The 12,906-nt window shown below is 33.7% G+C and overlaps 1 protein-coding gene across 2 annotated transcripts; it reads right to left on the reverse strand.

Annotated features, from left to right (window-relative positions):
- Positions 1–1,790: 1,790 nt before the first annotated feature.
- Positions 1,791–7,306, reverse strand: LOC142977006 (upstream stimulatory factor 1-like). Of its 2 annotated transcripts, none has more exons than XM_076120667.1 (7): positions 7,170–7,306; positions 6,957–7,000; positions 6,684–6,770; positions 5,978–6,055; positions 5,567–5,688; positions 4,733–4,917; positions 1,791–3,671 (listed from the first exon to the last, which is right to left on the reverse strand). In XM_076120667.1, exons 1-7 carry the CDS (start codon positions 7,223–7,225, stop codon positions 3,512–3,514), a joined length of 732 nt encoding a protein of 243 aa, XP_075976782.1. In that variant the 5' UTR covers positions 7,226–7,306; the 3' UTR covers positions 1,791–3,511. The 2 variants fall into 2 exon arrangements, with proteins under 2 accessions (XP_075976782.1, XP_075976784.1); XM_076120669.1 differs by having other exon boundaries at positions 6,957–6,995; positions 7,170–7,294.
- Positions 7,307–12,906: the final 5,600 nt, after the last annotated feature.

Below are 12,906 nucleotides of genomic sequence, written 5' to 3' on the forward strand. Positions count from 1 at the left end.
CAAACAAAATGGACCAGAATTACAGCTTTCAACTTCAACAAATACATACCATTGATGTCAACCCAAATATCATAGCGAAAGAGACAAGTATTGATTCCGATTATACACCATTAGTACTCGCATTACAAACTGGCCGATCACTTAAAACGCTCGGTTACAATGATAATGAATTTACTTTACAAGATGGATGTATACTAAGAGGAACGCGAGTCTTAATCCCAAAAACATTACGCGAACGAGTGCTGGACGAACTACACCTCGGTCACCCGGGCATTGTGAAAATGAAGCTACTGGCCCGCAGTTTTGTATACTGGAAAGGAATTGACAATGATATCGAAACAAAAGTTAAGTCCTGTAGAACATGTAGATTACAACAAAATGAACCAGAGAAAGCACCACTACACCACTGGGAACACCCAAAGGGCCCCTGGCAAAGGCTTCATATTGATTTTGCCGGACCTGTTTACGGATACTATCTTTTAATAGTTGTAGACGCATTTTCGAAATGGACAGAGATTATACCTACTAAATCAACGACAAGCTCTTGGTGCATCCAAAAATTGAAAGAACTATTTTGCACCTATGGAACACCTCTACTCCTTGTCTCAGACAATGGCCGACAATTCGTATCGGGAGAGTTCGAAAATTTTCTAAAAGACTGTATGATTTCGCACAAAACCTCTGCTCCATACCACCCTGCAACCAATGGACAAGCTGAACGATACGTACAAACAGTCAAGAGAATCTTACGAAGCTTAGAGGGAGAAAGGGGTAATCTTCAAGAGAAACTTGTCATGGTAAAAACTCGCCTCAGACGGACACCAAACTTGAATGGTCAGACACCTTATCAGTTAATGTTTGGAAGAGAAGTTCGAACAGCATTACACTGCATGTTTAGAAACACCCATAAAAAAACTACATCGAAACATCAAGAGATCAAGGTCAGACAGTTGGAAGTCGGCGAACGAGTACAGGCCCGTGACTACACGAGTGCTAAGCACCATTGGCAGTTTGGTACTATCACAAGACGTCTAGGCCGACTTCATTATGAGATCCGCACCGACAACGGGGATGTCTGGCGCCGACACCTCAACCAGGTGTTGGCTGCATCTTATATTCAGCAGAACAGCTAAGAGGTTAGGAGGGGAGAAATGTGGTGAACCTAAACTCCACCTAAACTCCTTCTACTCTATGGTAGATGCCATATATTAATCATATAACGATTTGGCATTCTCTGTCAATATATATATCAAACACGTAATGCTTGTATTTTATTAATACATAATACAAAGTTTAGAAAGCCATCGGAACTGCGTAATCACTTGGCGAAGTCTATAAGATGTAAGCAGAAACGCGAAATCACTATGAAATTAGAACCTAAAGAAGAACCGGTAGATACAGCAGTTGTCGAAATAGTTGAAGAAGATATTGGTATAAGCGATAATCCGTTGCCGTACATAGAAACTGAGATGAGTAATTAATTCTGTGATAATAATTATATTTAATTATATTGACGAAAGTTGTTTTATTTTGCAATACGATACGATTTTATTTCATGAAGCTGTCTTTACTAATATCACAATTTGGCAAAATATAAAATACCATACCTTCTCAAGATCATAAGGAGTGAATTTGTCGGAAATCGTTCCAAATGAACTCAAACATACGTCGAGATAGCGGCAGCTATTACTGTGCTTCCTGAGCATAGCGAAATTCTCTTTTCAATAAGGAATTAAGTAATAAATCCGTCTACTTGCTATGTATACAAGAATGTATAATAAAACACAAACTCTCAACAACACCTGATTATATTGAAATAGGTCTGTGCTACATAAAAAAAAAGAAAAATAAAAAATATTGTAACCAATCTGTTCTGTATCACCAGCATTTGGTTTGTATGTGATAGGATTTAAATGCACTCAATTGTAAGCCAATTGTTTTTTTTAAATAATGAACAAAACAACTCTTAAAGCTAACATACCCTACTTTTACAACTAGACTTTACACTCCGGAACAGTGGCGCAGGGGGTCAACGAACCCTGATCAACAAATCACATTTATTTTTTATAGTTTAGGCGTAAAAGACCCTTGATTATTTTTGTACCAGGGCCCCAGAATACCTAGCTACACTACTGCTCTGGAACTGTAAGTTTTATAACTAGTATCATATAAAAATGTATAATTGGAACAACATAGCTATTAGCCGCATACTGACTGACCGAGCGGCCTCGCGAGGCAATATCTCGGTCCCGCTCATTTCGATCTGAAAGAAAAGAGACCTAGATACTGCCTCGCGAGGCTGCTCGGTCAGTCAGTACGCGGCTATTTAGAACATTCATACATATGGATATATTGGACCCATTGGCACGTGTAAAACATTTTAATTTATCTGTAACAATTTTTAATAACGACAAATAGATATTGATGAATCTTTACTTTTTATATAAAACAATATTTGCTAAGATTTTACGTAAATCTGTGAATTCTTGCGAGTATTGCAACAATCAGTGTAACATTCCAATAAAGTTGCACTCTAACAGTAGTTTGTTTGTCTTATTGTATTTTTCATTGCATGTGTTCATTTCGAAGCACTCAGTGCAAATGGGTTCCATAGTTAATAGTTTTGTTCAATATTTTAACCAGTGCTCCATTAACTACTTGCTTAAATTTATGATGCATTTCACAACAAATGCCATTCAAAACACCATTATTTGTTCATTTATTTCATCTTATTAACACATTTACTTATATTATGAATTTACATTATTGTATACATTTTCAAATCATTATTTTTTGGATTGAACTCTTATTAGCTACATCCTTAGTTTCCTACTGAACTTTAGTGCCTTAAGATCACAGACACTTCCATAGAACATTTCTTTTTACTTGTAGTGACTACATTTTAATAATATAACACAAAAATAATCGGTGAAATTTCAAGTGCTCCATCTATACAAAAAAAAGTTTTGATGTGATACAATTTGGCAACATTGGCATGAAACAACGTCAAGCATTACAAATAAAAACATTAACTAATTATATTCATAAAACGAAAATAATAACAACAATATTCATTGAAAGTTCACAATGCACAATTAAAATAGTAGGATTAAAATAAACACTGATTCACATTGAGATAAATACTGTCTCAGCTGCCTTGATTAATATTTACAGTTTTTGGTATATGTAGAACTAAACTAGTTGATTATACTCACAAATTGTAACAACAACCTTTATCAACAAAATACTTGTTTCGTCAACTCAGAAAAACAAAGTGTAAAACATGAACTACAGCCAGTGTAAGAAAAATTGTAGTCACACCAAAGAGGTTAATGGACCTTATTGTATTGAGAACTACACACACACTGTCGGCTTGCTTTTCTAGACAGTATTAAATCCAATGTTGTACTACAATGTTCCGTTATAAGGTACATCTGTCTCGTGACATCACTCACAGTTTACAGCACCTCAGTTTAAACTCAGTCAAGTCCAACACTGCACTAGTATAAAGCTAAGATTTCTGCCCCTTTGGCCTGTGTTGTAAAACTATGCAGTTGTCCGCTAACTGGTTACGCATTGAACTGTTTTCTTTGCGTACTTCAGACAGTTCTTGGTTAAGTCTTATTATTTCTAACATGAGTTTCTCGTTTTCAACTTCCAATTTTTCTAATCTGAAAAGGAAATGTAAATCTATAAATATTGGCACAAAAGAATTATATACTAAAAGAAGTCTGCAATTTTAATGAAGTACATAAAGAATCATAGCAATTTGAAACACTCTTGGCCCATTGTAGAATTAGCAATGTATAGGAGAGTTCCTGTGGTCAGATTACTACTAAATTAGTCTTATAAAAGTGACTAAAGCAGCGGGTCATTTGAATCTGCAACTATGTCATCAGGCCTATTATGTTCGTATTAATCTTCAATTGGGCCGTAAAAATGTCCTCCTAGCTGATATTTGGCTACGGCGACCAGTTTGAATGAAACCGACCAAAGATGCAGGACTTTTGCATAGGTTTATAGTATCCAAGTATGTGCACAATACACAGATACATCCTTTATTCCTATATTTTCATAGCCCGGTTGTACGTATAACCGACACGACCAGTCAGAGGTCAAGTGCGGGACCGAGGGCCGTGCTCTCTGAGTCACAAAGGTCTCTTATTTCTTCCTAGATACATAACAATTTTGTATTCAATATCAATATTATTGATACTTGTTTTCTTTAAACTTTGTTGATATTATATGATAACATAGTTGACCATGAAACTTCAGTGCTAATCCACAAATACCGCGGTACTATCATTCATATTTACGAAAGATACATAGATAACAGCAAATCAACTAGCGAAAACATTATGCCGACATTACGTTTGCAATTTGCTGTTATTTTCTGTTGTTAAAAATAGTTTGAGAAATTAGGTTTTTTACATTGATTTATTTATACTCTATTATTACGGTAAACGATCTGTGAATTAAGCAAACCTTGGCGCGGTCATTCGATAGATGGGTGACCACATAGTGGTATTTGAACTGGGCGTCTCCGTGCTTCGGAGGGCACGTAAAACGTCGGTCCCGGTTGTTGTCAATTAAGATCACAGTCGTTAAGCCACGTCAAAGGCCTTCGGGCGGCTTGAAAAACTTTGTCATTTGGTTGACCGCTAAACCATACGATAAGAAGAAGAACCTATTCAACTTTTGTAGAAAACATATTAGAATAAATAATACACACCTCTTTTGTTTTTCTGTGAGGTCAGTGATATGGTCACACGCTTTGGCGAGTATTCCTCCTTTGCTAGCAGAGTCTGGCAACCCAGAATTTGGAACAAGATTAGCTAGTTTAGAGATCCAACTGTTGATTTTGTCTCGGCGACGTCTTTCTACTTCATTGTGTGTCGCTCGTCTTTTGTCATCACGCTGGAAAAAACATACATAGAACGTGTAGGCAGAGGTATATGGAATATCCCATGTTAGGGGGTGAGCCTATTGCCATAAACCGGGTATGTTAAAAAGACTCTGGACCACACTAACTATTGAGAACAATCGAATATAAATGAGAAAAATACAAGTAGCACTTTGTAGGACCTGGAGATCGACCCCTACCTCGTGGTCAGTCACTAAGGATTGCGCGACGAAAAATTATAATAAAAACAGTTCTTTTCTAAAAACCATGGGAATGTTTCACAAGAATTTCACAATAGTATATTTGAAATCTTATAATGATAGTACTGTTAGCTTTGATAATATTTGATTGTACTGAAATTACATTGACCATAATGATCTTATAATGACAATATTTTTTTATTTTGGTAAGCTTAAAATTTAAAGATTAAGCAATATGGACCAACATTCTATAATTCCGTAATACCTATATGGTAGTGCGATGAGGAATCATCATAATCAGAATAGATTTGAATTTTATCTTTACGTAACTTTACTACTGAATAAAGCTGCATATGCATGAGTGCCATTGCATGATTTAAACGTTATACTGGGAACAAAATGCTATACAGTGTATTAATCACTATTTACTTCTAATTTTTTTTATTAATTAAATACAACTTACCTTCTTTGCAGTGACTGCTTTAGTTTGCAAAGGATCTCTACGGACAGCTTTCTTTGGTGTTGTCGTTGTTCCAAATACCTCTCCTGGATTGCTTATTACAAAATATTCTGCTTCTTGGAGGCCTACAAATTGAATTGTTCATTAGTCTGGTTATAACAAGTCCTTGATGAAAACATTTATAACACTATCACCAAAGATATTATTTAAAGAAGAACTGGTGTATTAAAACACTGTTTGGCATAACCAGAAAATAGAATACATTTTAATTTCTTAGTAACAGTTATCAAACCTAAGAATCAAATTCAATTTTTATGATTGACAAATAAAGAACTGGATAATTGCTCCAATTATTTTGTTTCTTAAATATCTTTCGCCACCAAAAGAACTAGAATAAAGTTATGTGGGCCTCACCGTGTGATGGAGAATGTGCCATATTTGTACCTGTTTCCTCCCCTGTCATTGTTATCAATTTGTATGTGACTGCACCAGCTGAAACAACAATAGATCTTGTTATATTACAATACCACACATTACAAACTGTCCTTTAAATTGCTAAAACATGAATTAGAAGTTTTTTCACAGCCCTGGAGGCCTTGAAGTATGCAATGATTCTTGAAATAATCAACATCTACCAGAACTAACTTTTATCATGTAATTTAAAGCATAGACTTTAAATACAAATAATTATACATGTTTTGTTACACTTATCTGACAGTTTTGAATTACTCTTATTCTACAGATCTATCACATTAGCAAACAGAAACTGCTAAAATTAAATTAGGACAACAGAAAAAGATTTCATAAACAAGTTTGTTTTGATATGAAAGTACCAAGTTGTTTTTAATTTTAATAAGACAACAGAAAAGTTTTCAGTTCCTATATATTATGTGTTGTATATTTGTGTTTACATAAACACCTATTCCTGGTTACTATAATCCTATTATAATCAAAACCTATCACTGAAATCATTAGACCTCTCAAGGTACTAAAGTATTTACCTTCCTAATTTCAATAACATGATTGCTGCAAGGAGTTTATACTGTACAAAGCTTTGTATTTATTTCAAAACAAACTGCTGTACTGATACTAGCTGTCAATAAAACATGAAAATACTTACATATGTCTTTGAAATTATAAGTAGTACTGTTTTCGTTTGTATCCAAGTATGGTTGTGACACTAATTGGGATCTCTCTTCGTTGCTACCTGAAATTTAATCATAATTTAATTTAACCTTAATTAAATAACAATACTGACAGCACCTAATGCACACAGATAATTGAATAGAATGCTGTTACAGCGAATTAGGGTTAATTCAATGGTAAACAAATTAGGAGGTATTGTATATCAATAATTCAATTTGTTGTTGTAAAACATGAGATATAAACGTACCGAAAGATCCTTCATCGACCATGCCCAAATATTCACTATCTGCACTGCAAACAACGTGATATATTAGTACACAACACTTGAAAATCAAATCTAAATTGAGAGACACTGCATTGCCTGCCAAGTTGCAAAACTATAAAGCAATGACCTTCGGTGTTTAAAATCTTAATTATATAATTCACTAAACAAATACTAAGGCTTTCAATGGTGCAATACCTGTTATCGAGTGAATTCTCATGCATGTCATCTACGTCAATTTCCACTTTGGCCATTGCGCGTAATTATTTTTGAATTTCTACAATTTGATCACGGGAACAAAATAAAAGGGTCATGTGATGACACCATAGACTATGTAAATTTCAATGTTACCATAATCTTGATAAAAGTATGAAAAATATGTTGTCTATTATGCGCATCATCGTTTATTTTAGCTCATTATTTAAACAAAACTATTTTACATGTTTTTTTTTGTATTTAAATGTTAAATAAAAATTATTATCATCACATATTTTTAAATTATTTTTTGTTATCTTCTGCCTTCACTGCCATCTATTACAATTTAGTAGAACTGTTTAAACTTTACTACCTGTCTTAATATTTCATTTACGCCACTAGATGGCACTATTGGTAAAAATACGATTTTTTATTTGAACTTACTGCTATTTTTTACATTTATTTTATAATGCAAATTATTGAAAAATGTGGTCATTGTTTGTTTTAAACAGCAACGTTAATCATTACCGTACGTGAGATTAGTAGGTACATACATAGCTTTATTCGCCAATATTCTGAAAATCGAACCGCGTAACTTTATTCGCCGTGGAGTTGTGAAGTGCTGCCGCGCCATAACACCACAATGGCATAAAATTGTTGTGGATTTGAGATAAGGATTAGGTAATAATTTACTTATTACTTTTTCACTTGTAGGTAAAAAATACATAATTCAAATAATAAAAAGTCCGATAGCTGGAACATTGGCCACGATGTCAAAGTGGCTTTTGTATAGCCTCGAGGTCTACCGTACACGCCGCTCGCCGTTCACCGGCAGAGTTCTATCTTTGTCTTTGACAAGCTTTGCACTGTCCCTTGGGGTTACAGTCCTGAAATGCGGAAAGTTGCCAGTTTCTAACTAGATTCTACTCTTTGATTTATGAATATAAAGTTGTAAGCGATTATTTAACTTTTACCTACTTATTTAAATGTTCAGTAGCACTGGCTGTTTATTTTTCGTGAGGTTAATGTTCAGTCTTTTGTCCTATCTACCGCAGTCTACCTATTTTATTTGGTTTATAACATGGAAGTAATAATAGTTTATAATAATAAGTGTTCAGTAAAAATAAATTTACCGATTTATACTTTTATTCTTAATCCATTTGTTATCTTTAATAAATGTACTAAAAACTCGTAAAATATAGGTACTACTTTATCAAGTATATTATGTATGTTACCTACAAGGTTTTCTTCGAGTAAAAACTTTTACGAGTAATTCGGGCTGATAACCATCAAATGACTTCCATGTTTTTCCTCTCCATTCCGCCATGGATACGACGTTAATTAAAAAGAAAATTCTCTTTTCTGTGTTTTAGAGTTACTGGTAGTATTGCTTAGTTAATATTTTTTCAGTAATATATTACTCGTTATAGAATATAGAAAATTAGAAACATTTACTTACCTATTTTCTGTATCTAAAATGATTAAATGACTTAACTTCTCATTTGACTACTGAATTTTATTAATAAAAGTTATTTTAATGTTACCGAAATTGTAAATTAGATACTTCCTACGTCCAGCTGTATTTGTGGATCCAATTAACAAGTCAATTGCAAAAAGGTTGGTACAAAATTCCACGGCTACTATTTTGTACTATGTTACAGCTTGCAATAAACATTTTCACAGTCTATTTCGTGTTTATTGTTCAATGTTAATTAAGTTTGGAGCTTTCCCGCTCGTAGGGAGGTGCATCCTCTAAATTTATGCTATTTTAGCTTACATTAATTCTATTGCAACGGCAGTCATGGTAAGCTATTTGTATTGGATATAGTGTAAGTGCATTTCTACTAAACTGTGAACAGTTCTACTGCCGGAAAATTAAACATATTAATATTTATTTATTTTAGAGTTCATGAACCTAAAATGCTGTTTTTTTTTTGTCCGTGTAAAGTATTTCAATTTGTCTCTATTTATCTCATTTATAAATACAATTGTCTTATTTGATGAAGAGTTGGATGATGCCGAGCCTTTTAGAATATTATGAGGAAGCAGTGGATATTTGGCTCACCATAATAATTAAAGTAAACCTGCTATGATCACAATCACAGAAATCTAATTAAACATTTTACTGTTCTCATTAACATGCCATTAGACTCATTAGAGAGACATTGCGCGTATCTACATACAGTAACAATACACACGTCTACCAAAACCCAAACAAGACACCACAATGTAAAATTTCAACAACTACAATGTAAATTGAACAGTATAAACGACGATGTAAAGCCGTCAACGGTGATAAAACCGTGGCAAGTTCGGTTAGAATCCGTTAGATTTATCGCTGGGGACAGAGTCAATACGCCTCAATACGTTGATCGGTGGCAGACAGATAACGTTAGCTGAACGAGAGATGAGCCTTATCGACACCCTGCACCAACAATGCTGCATACTTTTTATGTTCAGTGGAGGTCGTGAATTTCTTGTTTGTGATTGTATTAAAGGGTTTTTGTGATTTTATTCTCTTGCAGTTATTATCTTAAGTCCGCAAGTCCATTTGAGTCTTGGTTAGGTACTTGAGTTAAGATATATGTATTATTATTTTTTGTTTGAGGTTTCTTAGCTGGTAGGGCCCACTGGTCGGTAATGGAACAGCGGGTTAAGCAACCTCAGCGCGGACATTTTAAAGATTGGTGACCGCAAACGGTGGTCCTGTTTGTTTATGAATGGAATAAATAAACTTTGTAGGGATCATAGCAAGTGACATTCTTTAGTCTCTGCTTACCTAAATGTTGAAAAATGCGTGACTTTATGTAATTTATTTATGGAAAGGAATTATTGCAGTTTCTCATATGAGACTAGTAGGTACAGCTGAGTTTTAAGTTAAATAAATAATGAGGACATAAATTAATGTCAAGAATAATGAAAATGATAGCCAATTTTACAATGGAACTTGTACATTGTGAATTATCATATTGCACCCAGAGCCCCGTACCACTCGCAAACTATGCAAAATTAGTTGCACACCAGCTGAAGTTGGTGTCACGCAGAATGTGATAAATAGCTTCTCTGCAGCGTATTATAAACATAAGTGTTGCTGTAATATAATATGAAATTATATCCGTTGCTATAGGGTCATAATTTATATTATAATTTCATAAAGTAGATACCATTGCACACCAAATTGATGCTTGGGAACCAACATCTAGAGAACTCAGATCATAATTTAGAATTTTATTCCGATATCCTATAAAAACCAACTATATTGCGTGGAATTGGAATTGATTAATAAAAATATATGTATTCTCATCATTTAGAACGATGGATATAGAACTACAGAAGTCTAGCAATTGGTGAACAAATAACTACCTTTTTAACTTAAATATGCTATAAAATAGAAGCAGGATATAGGCAGGTTATGCAGATAAACATAATGGAATATAGACTAAGTATGTGTACGTGAATAGCCATTTCATACAAGTTTCAAATAGATACAAGTAGGTACATTAACCCTGTACGAATAACAAAGCACCCACTACTTCGTCGGTGTATTAAAGTATAATATTCTCGAGTTCTTTACTTAAAGAGAATGAACAGGTGATTCTTGTAGCCTGTAAGCCGATTATAGCCTCTTCAATACATTTCAAATGAGGGTTGCGAACATAACCTTCCAAGTAGAAACCGTCTTAACATTGAGAAGGTTTATTGTTCACGCGTTGGCTTAGTTTTTCCAAGGATATTCTTTGGTTTCTTCAAAAGAAAAATAGCTTTAGGAATATAAAATATATTTCTCTTTAGATTTGATTTGTTGTAGCACTAAGAAATCTAACCAAATCCAATCGTGTACGTCATATAGAATTGAGACTTTTATGCATTTATGTGTACCCTCGACTTATTTTCAAAATCAGTATTTGCTTGTAGATACTGTGAAAGGGTTATCAAAGCCTAAATAAAAGTGAAGCAAATAAATAATGCCTGGCCTGTGATTTCTTCTTTCTTTCTGAAAACAAGGCTTGTAAAATATCACACTTGTAACAATGGGACCACCATATACTACGTAAAAAAACATTACTTTAAACTGCCAGTATACAAAATTTCTTGTTAGATTTCCATAAAATATCTGCACCTTTCATCAAGGGGAGCATAGGGACACGACGAACATTATGAGTTAAAGTAGTCGGCGGGGTTCATAAGGTGTTAGGGGGTATTTTCCCACCACGTTTAATATCCCCGACCCTTGTAGGCACGGTGTTTCGAAACACATAATATTATGTCACTTGTTCTTCGTGTTTTTCTCATGTTGAGTTTATGGGGATAAAGTTTGGTGTATGTTGTTGGTCTAATTTTAGTTTCTTTTGTCAGTAAAATTATAATTATAATTAATATAAGGTATTATATATTTAAAGTACTCTTTAGCAACCATTAATACAATGCCTTTCTTGTAAAATCTTAATTTTACAGCTTATTAAACTTTTGACATTTTTCTTTACGCTTCAACTGACAATATCAACACAGACGATCAACAGACTTTTTAGTTTTATTTTAAAATACTTAATGTTTAAAATTCACTCCACTTCGAAGTCAAACCAAACAAACCGAAAGTAAACTTTAGAAAATTGATAAAAGGGTTCATAGATTCAATATTTTCTTTATATTAACTGTAAAGGCACGTCGAGAAAGAGACTAAGGTCTATAGCTACGAGTGAATATGAATTTCAAAACGTTAACCTTAAACAAAGCGGGTAAAACAAAGCTTTGTAATCTGGCCGATCTGACCGGCCGTAGACCGACTCCTTGGCAAGTACCTAATTACGGTACACAGAATAAAGAGCGGTACAAATGCCTTTTATATTCTGCATCAGTTATTATAATGTCTGAAATAAATGCCTCTTTCAAAAGGTATTTGTAATTGTATCCTTTGTTTCGATTCAACGTGGAATCATGCTTAGATAAATCGAAATGAGTCTTGAGTTACGTTTTCAATTGAAAATCATTTTATGTTTTCTGAGGTCCAATTCCCTTGGGGTGTTTTGTATCATTGAAGATTGAAAAATGTGAAATTTGAACCTGAAAGTCACCGAATTCTAATATTAGGTACTTATTTATTTGTTAATAAAATATTTATTTATAAAATTAGTACGAAATATTAGAACCAGTAATATGGATTCTAATTAACGTCCAAATATAGATCTAAGAAAAATAAAACAATGAACAAAGACACTTCAGATAGAAAGAAAAATATTTGGAAAGACATCACATTGTGATAAATACCTGCATAATCTACTTATCTTTATATTTCTCCCTGTATCTTTACCAGGAATATTCAAGTCACCGTCATATACTCCCATCGTTTAGTAACTATTAACACAACCTCTAAATCCACTTGAAAACATTACAGTGATGATTATTCTTAGCGCAGACATAAGACACGTCTATTTCGTATTCCGATTGATTGATCGTCTCCCCAAATAAATGTAACACATTTATCTTTCACTACAGATTTAATTAAAACTTTCAAACACTTGGATATCTAACAAATTTTCCAATTTATTGGAAACTTAATTATACCAGTGGCTTAGTCCACTTTACTCTTATTGTTGAAAATAGCAGTTCATGGTCTCCAGCATATGATGTACCTTTTACCAGGTTAAATCTTATTTTGAACTGTCATACAGTTAAAATGAAAACAAACGAGGTGGTCATAGCTAGTTGCGCTCACTGGTTAAGCAACGTTAGTTCGGACATT

This window comes from Anticarsia gemmatalis, chromosome 12 (genome assembly GCF_050436995.1).
Source record: "Anticarsia gemmatalis isolate Benzon Research Colony breed Stoneville strain chromosome 12, ilAntGemm2 primary, whole genome shotgun sequence".
In the NCBI taxonomy this organism is placed as follows: Eukaryota; Metazoa; Arthropoda; class Insecta; order Lepidoptera; family Erebidae; genus Anticarsia; species Anticarsia gemmatalis.

What these genes read in the sequence shown, in the direction of transcription:
- LOC142977006 (XM_076120667.1), bottom strand. Translation starts at nt 7,225, where the DNA reads ATGGCCAAAGTGGAAATTGACGTAGATGACATGCATGAGAATTCACTC. An exon ending in TTATAATTTCAAAGACATAT is followed by an intron (nt 6,056 to 6,683) that starts GTAAGTATTTTC and finishes TTGTTGTTTCAG; the next exon opens with CTGGTGCAGTCACATACAAA. An exon ending in CTCACAGAAAAACAAAAGAG is followed by an intron (nt 3,672 to 4,732) that starts GTGTGTATTATT and finishes TTTCCTTTTCAG; the next exon opens with ATTAGAAAAATTGGAAGTTG.